Below are 17,365 nucleotides of genomic sequence, written 5' to 3'. Positions count from 1 at the left end.
TTGACCAGGATGGTCTTGATCTCTTGACCTTGTGATCCACCCGCCTCGGCCTCCCAAAGTGCTGGGATTACAGGCTTGAGCCACCGCGCCCGGCCTACCAATTTGTATCTTGAAGCTTTTACTGAAGTCATTTATCAAATCTTTAGGGTTTTCTAGGTATAAGATTATGTCATCAGCAAACAGGTCATTTGACTTGCTCTTTTGCAATGTGCATGCCCTTTATTTCTTTTTCTTGCCTGATTTCTCTGGCTGGACTTCTCGTACTGTGTTGAATAGGAGTGGTGAGAGTGTGCATCCTTGTCTTGTTCTAGTTCTCAGGTGGGTGCTTTCAACTTTTCCCCATTCAGTGTGATGTTGGCTGTGGGTTTGTCATATATGGCTTTTATTTATTTTACCATTGTTATTTTTTGAGGCGGAGTCTCGCACTGTTTCCCAGGCTGTTGTGCAGAGGTGCGATCTCAGCTCACTACAATCTCTGCCTCCTAGGTTCAGGCTATTCTCCTGCCTCAGCTTCGCGAGTAGCTGGGATTACAGGCGTGTGCCACCATGCCCACGTATTTTTTTTTTTTTTTTAGTTTAGTAAAGACAGGGTTTCACCATATTGGCTAGGATGTTCTCAATCTCCTGACCTCATGATCTGCCCGCGCCTTGGCCTCCCAAAGTGCTGGGGGCTTTTATTATTTTGAGGTATGTTCCTTTGATGCCCGGTTTGTTGAGGGCTTTTTGGTTTGGTTTTTGTTTTTTGAGACAGGGTCTTACTGTGTTGCCCAGGCTTCAGTGCAGTGGCATGATTTTGGTTCATTGCAACCTCCACCTCCCAGGCTCAAGCAATCTTTCCACCTTAGCCCCCCAAGTAGCTGGGACTACAGGCACAAGCCATCACACCTAGTTAATTTTTGTATGTTTTATAGAAACAGGGCCTCATCATGTTGCCCTGGCTGGTCTCAAACTCCTGGCCTTCATGACCTGCCTATCTCAGCCTCCCAAAGTACTGGGATTTCAAGTGTGAGCCACCACACCCAGCTCCACTGCACCCTAGCTTCTTCCTGTGGGTTCTCTGACAGGTTCCAGCACTCTTCCCTCAGCCTTCCCCTCTGGTCACAGTCATTTACCTGTAACTTTGGTTCTTTCTGGGGAGAACTGGCTCTGTCATCTCTAGTCACCCATCTTGGGGAAAAACCTATCTGCTTCTCCTGACTGTGGGGTTTCTCCCAAGCTTATGCCTGGGGAGTGAAGAACCTAGTTCTTAAAGTGCTTTCGACTCACTCTTGAAAGGTTTTAGTGAAGGGCTTTGAAATATCAGATTGTTGCCATGCCTTGGGCCGTGAAAGGCTGCCTCACCTCACAGGGCCATTTCACTGGAACTGCAGTTTTCTTTTTCAAAAAATTGCTTCTCAGAAATGGCTTCTTTCTTTACTTCCATCACTCGTATTTTTTTTTTTTTTTTGAGACAGAGTTTTGCTCTTGTTAACTCAGGCTGGAGTGCAATGGCGTGATCTCGGCTCACTGCAACCTCCACCTCCTGGGCTCAAGCAATTCTCCTGCCTCAGCCTCCCGAGTAGCTGGGACTACAGGCGTGCACCACCACGCCCGGCTAATTTTTTGTATTTTTAGTAGAGACGGGGTTTCACCATGTTGGCCAGGATGGTCTCGATCTCTTGACCTCGTGATCCACCCGCCTTGGCCTCCCAAAGTGCTGGGATTATAGGCGTGAGCCACCATGCGCGGCCCACTCCCATTTTAAAAAAGATTTCCCAGGTCAACCTTTGTGAACAGAAAAAAAATGTATTCCTTCATGATTATTAGGAAATCAACACAGTCTTACTCTGTTGATGAAACACGTGTTTTTCCATCTTTCTAAAGAAAACCATCACTTTTTCTCTAGGCAAAGAGCATGTGTTCTCTGTTCTGTAAAAGTTTAGGAAAGGACTGAGGCTGAATTTGTTGTCATTGACACATGTACACATCTCTGCCTTTTGTAATGTGTGAATCTGAGAAATTCTAAGAGTGCTTTTTGATTAAAGAACGCCACACCTTACTGTGCTCTGTCTGTATGAATGGTTTGTTTGTAAACCCCTAGGTGGCTGAAACTGCTGGATTTCTTCTGCTGACCCTGGTGTATCTCATTACAGGTCTTCAACCTGAAATTCTATCTTACAAGATCCCTGCCAGGATGCAGATTTGAATACCATAGTGAAATGTGTACATGAGGAATTGATGCTTTTAGAGAGAGAGAAAAAAGGTAATAACAACCTTCGAGACCTCCTACATCTCAACTCAGCATGAACAAGGCAAGATTCTGAGAGTGCGCAGAAATCATTCTTGTGGCTATTCACTGGCTCCTGAGGCTGTCATCAGAGATGGGGCACCTTTAGAACCAGAGAGTGGCTGTTCCCCATAAGGCACTGAAAATCAACTTTCAGGAACTGCCTCAGATCCTGAAGCTGCTGATGCTGGTGTATCTCCTGACTGTCATGTAGAAGAACACAGAGCTTTGGTGACATTACAACCTCAGAACTGCAAAGAGGTATAATCCCAGTGGAAGACTAAATCCAGAGACTCACAAAGGAAGGTAAACACTCAGAAAAATGAGAATAGTGATGTTTCCTTTGTATATTAGAGGGATCGCCTTAGAGGAGAGGAGAGCCAGATCTCTGGAGTGCACGTGTTGGAGTGAATTCATTTCTTGTGAGGATAAAGAGTAAGAATGGGCCCTCACCAATGTCCTCTCCATCAGTTTATCCCAGTAGTTCTCATGTACACTTAGAGTCACTTGGAAACTTTAAAATTGTAAATGCTGTTGCTCAGACCCACCCCAGATCAATTAAATCCAAATCTCTGAGTGTCAGGGCTGAGTACTGGCTTCTTTTTAAATTTTCACCAGTATGTAGCAAGGGCTGAAAACCCCTGAGCTTCCCAAGGCCACAACAAGGGAAGTTGCACCACAGAAGAAAGACAGTTCTGCATTGAATTCCCTAATGTCACAGAGGAATAGAAACGGCACAGCCTTTAAGCTTATGTCTTACAGGGCTTCTCTGTAGTGTCTGCCACGTCTACACAAAGCAGAAGCTCCAGGATTTGAATTTAGCCTTCATATCATGTATTAACAAGGTGCTTCTCCTTTTCCTAGTTATGCCTTCTCAGAGTGCTGTTTTTTCTCAGGAAGAGAACATGGAGGAGAAAGAAATGAATGATGGCTCACAGATGGTGAGGTCCCAGGTAAGTTCAGTTTTTCTCTCCTCTGAAATGCCATTACAGTTCTTTTTATTTTTTCACTTCTCAAAAGTTCTGAGTCCCAAAAATCCAGAACCCAGGAGATTCATGTGACAGATGATATACTCTCTGCAGTATGTTTTCCATTTACCTTTGTAGCTCTTTCTAGCTCTTCTCTCCTTCCAGCATTTTCACCAGACTCAATTTCATGGATTCTTGTCCATGCTGGATGTTGTGAAGAAAACAATGGAACAGTGGATTGTCTTTTAATCACCCTAAAATAGCTCACTAGAATTTAAATGGTGCTTACATTCTGTCTGTGAACACAGTGACTGATGCCCAGGCCCCTAGCACTGCTTGGAGCTAATGGGATTATTAAGTATGCCTGAGGATAACATCTATCACAAATTAGTGTTTCTCAAGCATCTGTTGTATCTCTTCCAAAACCTGTTTAAGCCTGTTGAGATTCTGTAATCTGATTCAGCGTTGTATACATTGATGAGTTTGAGTGCAAGGAGAGTTGTTTAGTCAAATGCTTTAGAAAGAGTTGATAAATGCTGTCACTTTTTAAAAATTGCCATCTCTGGCTGGAAGGTCTGTGGGGAAAAAAGAAAAAGAAAAAATAATTGCTATCAAATTAGGTCTGAACAATACTAAATCACTGAAGAAAACTTATTAGAATCTCAGGATTCCTCCACGAGTATTATTTCCCAAATGTTAGTTGCTTGTTCAAGCTTCATGAAACAGAAACTGTTGCATTTCAGGTGTGAGCACTCAGTCTTTAAAATCACTCATAGAAAAGGCTTAGCTTCATTTCCAAAGATGAGAAAATGAAGGCACATTTATGTTTTAAGTTAAAATATTTAAGATCTCTTTTACGGATCTCTAGTTTAACCGTCTTTTTGCTTGACACATCAGATACCAGTCTCAATTGCTTCCGACAGGAGGATTTCTGTCACTCCAATTACATGTGATAAACATTATCCTTTTGTAGCCAATAAACTCATTGAAGGGGATTTTTGTTTGTTTGTTTTTGTAGGGGCAAAGTTTCACTGTGCTGCCCAAGCTTTTCTCAAACCCCTGGTCTCAAGCCACCTCTGCTTGCCAAAGTGCTGGAATTGCAGGTGTGAGCCACCACAGGCAGCCTGGGGGCTTTTTAAAACCCATATCACACAACTAATATTTGAAAATGCATTGGCCGGGCACGGTGGCTCATGCCTGTAATCCCAGCACTTTGGGAGTTTGAGGTCAGGAGTTTGAGACCAGCCTGACCAACATGGAGAAACCGTATCTCTACTAAAAACACAAAATTAGCCAAGCATGGGGGCACATGCCTGTAATCCCAGCTACTTGGGAGGCTGAGGCAGGAGAATCACTTGCACCCAGGAAGCAGAGGTTGCAGTGAGCCAAGATGGCGCCAGGGCAACAAGAGCGAAACTCCTGTCTCAGAAAAAAAAGAAACTCTGGGCGTGTAATCCAGCACTTTGGAAGGCCAGGGCGGGCGGATCACAAGGTCAGGAGTTTGAGACCATCCTGGCTAACACAGTGAAACCCCATCTCTACTGAAAATACAAAAATTAGCCGGGTGCAATAGCACACGCCTGTAGTCCCAGCTACTCGGGAGGCTGAGGCAGGAGAATTGCTTGAACCTGGGAGACGGAGGTTGCAATGAGCCGAGATTGTGCCATTGCACTCCAGCCTGGGTGACAGAGCAAGACTGTCTCAAAAAAAAAAAAAAAAAAATGTACTGTTGGATGCTGCTGTGAATGCAAAAGACAGCAAATACAACAGGTGCTGGGAGAAGGGATAAGTCTGACTGAGACTAGGGGTGAGGGAAGCCTTTGTGAAAAAGGCATAGTTTAAAAATTTGTGCTCATACCAACAGGTAGGGTTTGGAGATAAAACGGGACCACTACAGACAGAAAATAAAACTTGAGCAAGAGCAGGGACAATGCGGAGACTATCAGCTGGAGCTGAGCTTTTATTTGGTATTTTAGTGCGTTGAGGTCTTTGGGTTTCAAGGGATAAATTCATTTGGTTTATTCTTTTTTTTTTTGAGATGGAGTCTTACTCTATCACCCAGGCTGGAGTGCATGGTGCAACCGTAGCTCACTGCAACCTCCACCTCGTGGGTTCAAGTGATTCTCCTGTCTTAGCCTCCTGAGTGCTCACCACCTGGCTAATTTTTTTTTTTTTTATTTTTAGTAGAGACAGGGTTTCACCATGTTGCCCAGGCTGGTCTTAAACTCCTGACCTCGAGAGATCTGCCTGTCTCGGCCTCCCAAAGTACTGGGATTACAGGCGTAAGCCACCACACCTGGCGATTTATCCATTTTCCTTTTTTTCTTTTCTTTTTTTTTTTTTGAGATAGAGTCTCTCTTTGTTGCCCAGTCTGGAGTACAGTGGCACAATGTCAGCTCACTGCAACCTCTGCCTCCCAGATTCAAGCGATTCTCCTACTTCAGTCTCCCGAGTAGCTGGAATTATAGGTGCATGCCACCAGTCCTGGCTAATTTTTGCATTTTTAGTAGAAATGGGGTTTCACCATATTGGGCATTCTCGAATTCCTGACCTTGTGATCCACCCGGTTCAGCCTCCCAAAGTGCTGGGGTTACAGGCATGAGCCACTGCGCACGGCCGAAAGTCCAATTTTATCAGCTTAAATGAGAAGGAACAGACAGTGTAAAAGGAAAAGAGGCTTTTGGACCCTAAAACTTCAGTGAGCAGGCTGAGAAAACCTCACCCAGCTACAAACACAGGCTCCTTATGGAAAAGAGATGACTCAGTAGAACCAAAGCCCAGTGTGTGGAGACAAGAATCTCAAGGAACAGCTCCCAAGAAGTAGGCCTGAGCCCCATTTCAGACACTGGCCACCTGTGCCCAGCTCCGCTACATTTTAGAATTGCTGCGAACTGCTGTTTACTTGCGTGAGAGTGTCCCTAGTGGCTGTTCCTTTGCCTTCTCCACAGTGTATGTTTGTGAGGTGTGGGGTGGGAGGTCATCGGAAAGAGAGAAACCATTCAAGAAACTGCACGCCACNCGGGAGGCTGAGGCAGGAGAATTGCTTGAACCTGGGAGACGGAGGTTGCAATGAGCCGAGATTGTGCCATTGCACTCCAGCCTGGGTGACAGAGCAAGACTGTCTCAAAAAAAAAAAAAAAAAAATGTACTGTTGGATGCTGCTGTGAATGCAAAAGACAGCAAATACAACAGGTGCTGGGAGAAGGGATAAGTCTGACTGAGACTAGGGGTGAGGGAAGCCTTTGTGAAAAAGGCATAGTTTAAAAATTTGTGCTCATACCAACAGGTAGGGTTTGGAGATAAAACGGGACCACTACAGACAGAAAATAAAACTTGAGCAAGAGCAGGGACAATGCGGAGACTATCAGCTGGAGCTGAGCTTTTATTTGGTATTTTAGTGCGTTGAGGTCTTTGGGTTTCAAGGGATAAATTCATTTGGTTTATTCTTTTTTTTTTTGAGATGGAGTCTTACTCTATCACCCAGGCTGGAGTGCATGGTGCAACCGTAGCTCACTGCAACCTCCACCTCGTGGGTTCAAGTGATTCTCCTGTCTTAGCCTCCTGAGTGCTCACCACCTGGCTAATTTTTTTTTTTTTTATTTTTAGTAGAGACAGGGTTTCACCATGTTGCCCAGGCTGGTCTTAAACTCCTGACCTCGAGAGATCTGCCTGTCTCGGCCTCCCAAAGTACTGGGATTACAGGCGTAAGCCACCACACCTGGCGATTTATCCATTTTCCTTTTTTTCTTTTCTTTTTTTTTTTTTGAGATAGAGTCTCTCTTTGTTGCCCAGTCTGGAGTACAGTGGCACAATGTCAGCTCACTGCAACCTCTGCCTCCCAGATTCAAGCGATTCTCCTACTTCAGTCTCCCGAGTAGCTGGAATTATAGGTGCATGCCACCAGTCCTGGCTAATTTTTGCATTTTTAGTAGAAATGGGGTTTCACCATATTGGGCATTCTCGAATTCCTGACCTTGTGATCCACCCGGTTCAGCCTCCCAAAGTGCTGGGGTTACAGGCATGAGCCACTGCGCACGGCCGAAAGTCCAATTTTATCAGCTTAAATGAGAAGGAACAGACAGTGTAAAAGGAAAAGAGGCTTTTGGACCCTAAAACTTCAGTGAGCAGGCTGAGAAAACCTCACCCAGCTACAAACACAGGCTCCTTATGGAAAAGAGATGACTCAGTAGAACCAAAGCCCAGTGTGTGGAGACAAGAATCTCAAGGAACAGCTCCCAAGAAGTAGGCCTGAGCCCCATTTCAGACACTGGCCACCTGTGCCCAGCTCCGCTACATTTTAGAATTGCTGCGAACTGCTGTTTACTTGCGTGAGAGTGTCCCTAGTGGCTGTTCCTTTGCCTTCTCCACAGTGTATGTTTGTGAGGTGTGGGGTGGGAGGTCATCGGAAAGAGAGAAACCATTCAAGAAACTGCACGCCACGCTTGTAATCTCAGCACTTTGGGAGGCTGAGGCAGGTGGATCACCTAAGGTCGGGAATTCGATGCCAGTCTGGCCAACATGGTGAACCCCCATCTCTACCCAAAATACAAAAATTAGCCAGGCATGGTGGCAGGTGCCTGTAATCCCTACTACTTGGGAGGCTGAGGCAGGAGAATTGCTTGAACTTGGGAGGCAGAGGTTGCTGAGATTGCGCCACTGCACTCTATCCTGGGCAGCAGAATGAGACTCCATCTCAAAAAAGAAAAAAAAAAGAAAGAAAAAAGAAACCACTCCAAGATCTTCACCTACGTGTAGACCTGTTTAGATGAAACAATCTTGGACTTTGAGCCACTGCCATAATGGAATGAAACTTGATGTTTTTGGGGAATATGAGTGTATTTTGCATGTGAGAAGGATGTGAATGTTCACAGCCAGAGGGTAGACTATGGCAGATTGTATTTCTCCCAAATGGCACAATTTCTCCCTTCCAACAGGCTTCTCTTTAATGGGATTAAATACACTTCCCATCAAGAGACGAGGGTATCTGTTTCTTCCCCTTGGATCTGGGCAGGCTTATGTGGTGAAAGTGAAGTTGTGTGACTTCCAAGACTCAGTCATCAAGGGTGGTTCTCTGGGGGAGTTTTGCTCTTGGGATCCAGCCACTGTGCCACGAGAAGCCCATAGAGCCTGTGAAGAGGTTCACATGGAGAAACTGAGGACCTTGCTGAGCCCAAAGCTGACGGGCAGTACCAATTTGCAAGTCATGTGAGTGAGCCATCCATGCTACAGGCCAAAGTTTAGCCACCCCACCAGAAACTATGTGGAGCAAAAATGAGGTGTTCCCACTGAGTCCTGCCCATGTAGCATTTTTGTGAACAAAATAAATGATTGTTGTTGTGAGCCACTAAATTTTGGGGTAGTTTGTTATGCAGAGATAGATCAGTATTACAGAATGCAAGTTGATACCACCCCTATAGAAGTCGCTTTGATAATATGTATCAAACTTCGAGATGCATACGGCCTTTTGTCAGACATAGCATTTTGAGGAATTGATTCTACAGTCTTACAACATTTGCAAAATAATACAGATATAAGATTCACTGCAGCATTATTTGTAATAGCAAAAGAGCAGGAAGCAGCCAAAATATCTGTGAATAGACTAGTTAAATAAATGGTGGCACCTTTACACAAACTGTTACGAGGCAGCTCAAAAAAAAAAAGAATGAGGAAGCTACCTGTGCACTGAAGTGGAGGGATTTCCAGAATAAACTGTTGGCCAGGCTTGGTGTTTCATGCCTGTATTTCTAGCACTTTGGGAGGCCAAGTGGGGAGGATGACCTGAGCCCAGGATTTCAAGACCAGCCTGGGCAACATAGTGAGACCTCATCTCTGGGGGAAAAAAAAAAAAAAAAAAGGCAATGTGCACCTGTAGTCTTGGCTACTTGGGAGGCTGAGGCAGGAGAACAGCTTGAGCCCAGGAGGTCAGTGAGCCAAGTTCGCACCACTGCGCTCCAGCCTGGGCAACAGCGAGACTGTCTAAAAACAAAAAAACAATAAATTGTCAGTGAAAAAAGCAAAGCACAAAAGATGATATGCTACTTTTTGTGTAAGGAAAAAGGGAAATAAAAGTATACATATACACATACCTGCTCATTTGAGCAAAAAGACACCGGAAGAATAAACCTGAGTCTAATGAGATCGGTTACCTGTAGGGCTTGGATGGGAATGGGATGAAGAAAATGGAGGGAATGGAAGGGGAGGTAGGGAAGTTTGAGACCTCACTAAATATGCCTTTTGTATAGTCCTGACTTTTGAAACCATGTTCACGTTTCACATACAGTAAGAAATTAAAATAAAAAGATTGAGAAAGGGCCCGAAATTCGGTGGAAACAAACAGATGAACTTAACTGTATTTTAAGTGACTGATAGAACCACCCTGAAGGAGGCCAAAGCTAAAAGGAGTTAACCCAAGTACCCTTGGAACCTAAGTATTTGAACTTTAGCCCTCAGGCTAAAAGCAAAACAACTTTACATGCTGCACTCTAATGTATAGGCTTCTTTTGTATAGAGGCATGTATTAGCAACCACTTTCTTTGCATCCTGTGACTCAACAAATATGCGAATACATTGTAGATCATGGTAGCCAGCTTTCTCATGGTCAGAGAAGAGAATTACAAATATGGGAAGACGGGACAGAATGAACCCTGCGGAGTTGGATTAGAATTAGAGATATCCGTGTGAACTCGTGGGCTTTTTGGGTTTGTTTGTGTTTTCTGTTGGTGGTGATGTTTTGAGAAGGAGTTTCCCTCTCGTTGCCCAGGCTGGAGTGCAATGGCATGATCTCAGCTCACCACAACTTTCGCCTCCTGCATTCAAGCAACTCTCCTACCTCAGCCTCGCAAGCTGGGATTGTAGGCATGTGCCACCAGGCCCGGCTAATTTTTTGTATTTTTAGTAGAGGTGGGGTTTCTCCATTTTGGTCAGGCTGGTCTCAAACTCCCAACCTCAGGTGTTCCGCCCTCCTCGGCCTCCCCAAGTGCTAGGATTACAGGTGTGAGCCACCATGCCTGGCTTTTTTGTTTGAGACAGGGTCTTGCTCTGTCACCTGGGCTGTAGTGCAGTGGCACAGTCACATCTCACTGCAGCGTCACCCTCCTGGGCTTAGGTGATCCTCCAATGTCAGCTTCCCAAGTCGCTGGGCCTACAGGCATGCACCACCATGCCCTGCTACTTTTTTTTTGTAGAGATGGGGTTTTGCCATGTTGCCCAGGCTGCTCTCAAACACTTGGGCTCAAACAATCTGTCCACATCAGCCTCCCAAAGTGCTGGAATTACAGGCATGAGCCACCATGCCCAGCCAGTTCATGGGTTTTAATATATGTAACTACATACAGAAATGGATATAGAACTACAGGTGTACATATGTGTGTGTGTGTGTGTGTGTTTTGTGTGTACATACATATATATGTGTGCATGTTCATATATACATCCATCATTGTGTGTATGCGTATGCACACACGTGCAGATACAACTAAGGGGACCTAAAAGCAATGGCACTCCAGTAACATGGATCAAGTGCCCAGATCTTGGTTTTGAAATGGCATTCTTCATTGAAAGGAACCAAGGATCCTTAGAGAAATTGTTGACTCCAGACTTGAAGCAGGGAAACCACAAAATAAACGTTGAAAGAATACCTTTCTGTCCCAAAAAGTAAGGAAGTGCTTAAAGAATGAGAGAGACATGTCAAAAGGACACAAATCACTTTGAAGAGACTCCTACTGGTTAAATCTAGGACAATCTGAACATTAAAACTTACTGCATAAAATAAGGATCCATACATTCACACTAATATAAATAAATCATTAGGAAGGGCAACGTCTTCACACAGTCTAAAGCCAACTAATAATGTATAAAGAATGGTGGAATTAGAAAAGCACCATTTGTAATTAATGCAGGCAAGAATGATCATTGGATGCTAAAACAGCAGTTGAAAGTTTGCAGAGAAATGAAATATTTACACGGCCTCAAAATACTTCCCCACAAGCATAAAATAGTAATTTTCTTTTTTTTTTTTTTCGAGACGGAGTTTCGCTCTTGTTACCCAGGCTGGAGTGCAATGGCGCAATCTTGGCTCACCGCAACCTCCGCCTCCCGGGTTCGGGCAATTCTTCTGCCCCAGCCTCCTGAGTCGCTGGGATTACAGGCACACGCCACCATGCCCAGCTAATTTTTTGTATTTTTAGTAGAGACGGGGTTTCACCATGTTGACCAGAATGGTCTCGATCTCTTGACCTCGTGATCCACCTGCCTCGGCCTCCCACAGTGCTGGGATTACAGGCTTGAGCCACCGTGCCCGGCCTAAAATAGTAATTTTCTAGTGGAAATTATTGGTAGGTACCATAACTAGATTATCAAAGCTAGCATTGCCAGTAATGGGACTAACCAGCAGTGTGTGCCTCCTGATAACAGTTCACTGAGAAAAATCCGTTAATTCTGTGCTGTTTCTGCCAAAAGTGAATCTGTTCATGAAACATCAGACAAACCCAAGTTGAGGATTATTCTGCAAAATAACTAGCCTATACTTTTCAAACTGTCAGTGTTTTGAAATGCAAAGAAAGGATCAGGAACTGTTGGATATTAAAGAGGACTAAAGGTACAAGACACCCAAATGCAGCATATGGGATATTTTTGTTATAAAGGACATTTTTAGGGCAATTGGTAAAATCTTAGTAAGCAGATAGTTTAGACAACAGTACCATATCAATGTTAATTTCTTACTTTTGATAAGAGAATTATTTTTTTTTAGGAAATAAAGCACGGTGGCACATGCCTGTAGTCCCAGCCACTCAGAAGGCTGAGGTGGGGGTCCTTTGAGCCTGAAAGGTTGAGACTTCAGTGGACTGACATTACACCACTGCACTCCAGTCTGGATGACAGAGTGAGATCTTGTCTCTTAAAAAAAAAAATGGAACTAAATGCCAGTCATAGTTAAAGGTGCATCACTTCTGCAACTTACTCTTAAGCAGTCTAAAAAAATTACCTAGAGAAAAGGGGAGAGGAGACTTATTTTTCTTGCAAATTTTAAGTCTGAAATTATGTCAAAAATTTTTAACATTTGAAAACAATAGTGGGCTGGACACAGTGGTTCATGCCTATAATCCGAACACTTTTGGGAGGCCAAGACAGGAAGATCACTGGAGCCCAGGAGTTCAAGACCAGCCTGGCCAACATAGCAAGATGCCATCTCTACAAATAATAAAAATAAAAAAATCAGCTTGGCTGGTGGTGTGTGCCTGTAGTCCTGGTTACTTGGGAGACTGAGGTGGGAGACTGCTTGAGCCTGGGAGGTTGAGGCTGCAGTGAGCCATAATGGCACCACTGCTGCACTCCATGCCTGGGCATCAGAGTAAAACACTGTTCAAAAAAAAAACAGTAGTGAGGAAGCTATGTCCTGATAGGTCTGACATGGAAAGAGGAAAGAGCTTCAGAATTAATTGTTAAGTTAAAAAAACTTAGTATATAGGCCAGAGTCAGTACTACATTGTATAAAATATGTTACCCTTGAGAAAAAATGAATGAGAGCAAATAAGAATGCATCTTCATATGTGCGTAACAAAGAATTCTGGAAAAAAATATGCTGGAAGCTAAAAATACTGATTATCTAGTAGAGACTAGGAGCTGGATGGACAGAGAGGGGAAAAGCCTGAGAGACTTATTATATACTTTATCATATATTTTTGCTACTATACCATATTAATGTATTACTTACCCCAAAACAGAAGTCAGTTAGGCTGGGTGCCGTGGCTCACACCTGTAATTGCAGCACTTTCAGAGGCCAAGGCAGGCAGATCACCTGAGGTCAGGAGTTCGAAACCAGCCTGGCCAACGTGATGAAACCCCATCTCTGCTAAAAATATAAAAATTATCCAGGTGTGGTGGCAGGTGCTTGTAATCCCGGCTACTCAAGAGGCTGAGGCAGGAGAATCGCTTGAACCCGGGACGCGAAGGTTGCAGTGAGCCAAGATTGCACCATTGCCCATCAACTCAGGCAACAAGAGTGAAACTTCGTCTCAAAAAAAAAAAAAAAGCTAAGATGAAATCCTGTTGCAATTTATTAACACTAGCTGCTTGACCTTGGATAAACTCATTTCTTAAAGTCTCAGTGCTTTATAAATTGCCTAAGTCACTAAATTGAAATACATTTTAGAAAGTTAAATTATCAAACCCACCTCAGCCTTCCAAAGTTCTGGGATTACAGGTGTGAGTTACCACACCTGGCCTTGAATCTTAATTTACAGGAAAAGCACTTATTTGGAACACCATACTCGTTCTGAAAAATTAAGGAGTTACTGTACCCATGAAGTGGGGGTATTTTGGGGGCATGGTAGGGAGTAAGGGAAGAGGGAGAGGTATATATGTCTGTGTCTCCTATGACAAAGAGGCTGTTTAAGAAGCATTGACAATAGAGAAAATTTAGAGGTTGTCCTTTTTTATTTGGAATCCCTGTGTGAAGCAAGGCAGCTTATTCTCTGATCCTAGCATACATTATGTGCCTTCTACTGCCAACCTATTTGCCTTTGTTGCTTATTTTTTAAAAACCTACTGGAATATCCTCTCTCTTGCATCCAAAGCTTGAAAACCTGGTAAGGAATTATACAAGATTCAACCACTTGATACCTACTTTCATGATTCCAACACATCCTAAATTAATTTGTGAAATGAATTTGTCATATCTCATTTTATTGTACGGAAACTTTTTTTTTTTTTGAGACAGAGTCTTGTTCTGTCGCCCAGGCTGGAGTGCAGTGGTGCAACCTCTGCCTCCTAGGTTCAAGCGATTCTCCTTCCACAGCCTCCCAAGTAGCTAGGATTACAGGCATGAGCCACCACACTTGGCTAGTTTTGTATTTTTCGTAGAGTTTGTGTTTTTCCATGTTGGTCAGGCTGGTCTCGAACTACTGACCTCAGGTGATCCACCCGCCTCAGCCTCCCAAAGTGCTAGGATTACAAGCATGAGCTACCTCGCCCAGCCTATTGCACTTCACTTTACTGTGCTTTGCAAATACTACTTTTTTTTTTTTTTTTTTTTTTTTTTTTTTTTTTTTTTTTTTTTTTTTTTTTTTTTTTTTTTTTACAAATTGGAGGGTTTTGGCAACCCTACCTCAAGAAAAGCCCGTTGGCATTTTTCCAACAGCGTGTGGCTCACATCATGTCTCTGTGTCACACTTTAGTAATTCTTGTAATATTTCTAATGTTTTAATTATTGTTATACCTGTTATGGTGGCCTGTAATTTGTGATCTTTGATGTTATTGTTGTGTTTTGGGGTGCCATGAACTGCACCCATGTAAAACAGCAACCTTGACTGATAAATGTGTGTTCTGACTGCTCCACCAACCGGCTGTTCCCCCATCTCCCTCCTCCTGGTATTTCCTATTTCCTGAGACACAACAATATTGAAAGTAGGGCAAATAATGACCCTAAAATGGCCTCTGAGTGTTCAAGAGAAAGGAGGAGTTGCATTCTTCACTGAAAGGAACCAGGAATCCTTTGCCGCTATGGATGAGCAAAGAAAGTAATTCCTTGAGATAGTATCTACTCCTGGTAAAAATGCTTTGAACATTGTTTAAAAGCTGAAAATGATTAAGATTAATGAGAAGGGCATGTCGAATGCTGAAATAAGCTGAAAGCTTGGCCTCTTGTGCCAAACAGCCAAGTCACATGTATGAAAGAAAAGCCATTGAAGAAAATGAAATTCCTACTCCGGTGAACACATGAATGATAAGAAAACAAAACAGCTGTGTTGTAGATACAGAGAAAGTTTTAATGGATTGGATAGAAGATAAAGCCAGCCGCAACGTTCCTTTAAGCCAAAGCCTAATCCAGAATAAAGCCCTACCTCTCAATTCTCTGAAGGCTGAAAGAGGTAAGGAAGCTGCAGAAGAAAAGTTAGAAGCTCTAAGAGGTTTAAGGAAAGAAGCTGTCTGCATAACATGAAAGTGCTAAGTGAAGCATCAAGTGTTGGTGTAGCTGCTGTAGCACGTTATCCAGAAGACCTAGGCAGGACCACTGATGAAGGTGGCTATGCTAAACAACAGATTTTCATTGCGAATTAAATAGCCTTATGTTGGAAGAAGATGCCATCTAGGACTTGATTGATTTATTTATTTTTGTTTCTTAGTAGAGACAGAGTTCCACCTTGTTGGCCAGGCTGGTCTCGAACTCCTGACCTCAAGTGATCTTCCTGCCTGTGCCTCCGAAAGTGCTGGGATTCCAGGCGTGAGCCAGCATGCCCAGCCTAATCTAGGACTTTAATAGCTAGAAGGAGAAGTCAATGCATGGCTTCAAAAGACAGACTGACTCTTCCGTTAAGGGCTTTAAGCTGGAGCCAATGCTCATACTGTTCTAAAAATCCCGGGTTCCTTAAGAATTATGCTAAGTCTGCTTTGCCTGTGCTCTAGAAATGGATCAACAAAGCCTACATGACAGTGCATCTGTTTAAAGCATGGTTTACTGGATATTTTAAACCCACTGTTGAGAACCACTGCTCAGGAGAAGAAAAAAAAAAGTCCCTGGCTGGGCGCGGTGGCTCAAGCCTGTAATCCCAGCACTTTGGGAGGCCGAGGTGGGTGGATCATGAGGTCAAGAGATCAAGACCATCCTGGTCAACATGGTGAAACCCCGTCTCTACTAAAAATACAAAAAATTAGCTGGGCATGATGGTGCGTGCCTGTAATCCCAGCTACTCAGGAGGCTGAGGCAGGAGAATTGCCTGAACCCAGGAGGCGGAGGTTGCTGTGAGCCGAGATTGCGCCATTGCACTCCAGCCTGGGTAACAAGAGTGAAACTCCGTCTCAAAAAAAAAAAAAAAAATCCCTTTAAAAGTTACTGCTCATTGACAATGCACCTGGTTACCCAAGAGCTCTGCTGGAGATGTACAAGAAAACTGATGCTGTTCTCGTGTCTGCTAACACAACATCCATTCTGCAGCCCATGGATCAAGGAGTAATTTTGACTTTCAAAATTTAAGAAATGCATTTTGTCAGGCTCTAGCTGCCATAGATAGTGATTCCTCTGATGGATCTGGGCAATGTAAATTGAAAGCTTCCTGGAAAGAATTTAACCACTCTAGATGCCATTAAGAACATTTGTGGGCCGGGCGTGGTGGCTGATGCCTGTAATCCCAGCACTTTGGGAGGTCGAGGTGGATGGATCACCTGAGGTCAGGAGTTCAAGACCAGCCTGGCCAACATGGTGACACCCTGTCTCAACTAAAAATACCAAAAACTTAACTGGGTGTGGCAGACACCTGTAATCCCAGCTACTTCAGGAGGCTGAGTCAGGAAAATGACTTGAACTTGGGAGGCAGAGGTTGCAATGAGCCAAGATCGTGCCATTGCACTCCAGCCAATGTGACAAAAACTGTCTCAAAAAAAAAAAAAATGTGTGGTTCAGGAGAAAAGGTTAAATATCAACATTAACAGGAGTTTGGAAGAAGTTGATTCCAACCATCATGAGACTGAGGCTTTTAAGACTTCTTTGGAGGGACCAGGCACAATGGCTTTCGCCTGTAACCCCAGCACTTTGGGAAGCCAAGACAGGCAGATTGCCTGAGGTCGGGAGTTCGAGACCAGCCTGACCAACATGATGAAACCCCTTCTCTACTAAAAATACAAAAATTAGCCAGGCATGGTCGCGCTTGCCTGTAATCCCAGCTACTCGGGAGGCTGAGGCAGGAGAATCGCTTGGACCCAGGAGGCGGAGGTTGCAGTGAGCTGAGATCGAGCCACTGCATTCCAGCTTGTGTGACAGAGCTAGACTCCATCTAAAATAAAAAAGGCTTCCATGGAGAAACAAACTGCAGGTATGGTGGAAATAGCAGAACAACTTGAATTAGAGGTGGAGCCTGCAGATGTGCAGAATTGCTGCTTATGGATGAGCCAAAAAAGTGGTTTTTAGATATGGAATCATTTCCTGGTGAAGATGCTTTGAACACTGCTGAAATGGCATCAACGGATTTAGCATATTCCATAAACTTATTAGATAAAGCAGCAGCAAGATTTGAAAAGACCAAAGACCGACTCCAATTTTGAAAGAAGTTCTGCAGGTAAAATGCTATAAAACAGCATCACATGCTACAGAGAACTCTTCTATAAAAGGAAGAGTCAGTACAGCAAACTTTATTGCTGTCTT

At 43.8% G+C, this 17,365-nt stretch overlaps 1 protein-coding gene across 6 annotated transcripts in view; it reads left to right on the top strand.

Annotated features, from left to right (window-relative positions):
* ZNF713 (zinc finger protein 713) overlaps positions 1-17,365 on the top strand; it is a 65,196-nt gene that overhangs the window by 26,276 nt on the left and 21,555 nt on the right. For 4 of the 6 annotated variants that reach the window (XR_005197973.1, XM_037734190.1, XM_017516376.2 and 1 more), the window contains exons 2-3: positions 2,133-2,572; positions 3,131-3,219. Coding sequence is in view for 5 of the 6 variants with exons in the window: in XM_037734190.1 (XP_037590118.1) it covers positions 3,133-3,219 (87 nt within the window). In the remaining variant the exon portion in view is untranslated. The remainder of the gene's footprint in view (positions 1-2,132; positions 2,573-3,130; positions 3,220-17,365) is intronic. The other 2 variants (XM_017516378.2, XM_017516379.2) reach the window with 1 other exon arrangement.

This window comes from Cebus imitator, unplaced genomic scaffold, assembly GCF_001604975.1.
Source record: "Cebus imitator isolate Cc_AM_T3 unplaced genomic scaffold, Cebus_imitator-1.0 Scaffold581, whole genome shotgun sequence".
Lineage (NCBI taxonomy): Eukaryota > Metazoa > Chordata > Mammalia > Primates > Cebidae > Cebus > Cebus imitator.
The sequence above is the reverse complement of the archived record's forward strand: the minus strand, read 5'-3'. Positions and strand labels throughout refer to the sequence as shown.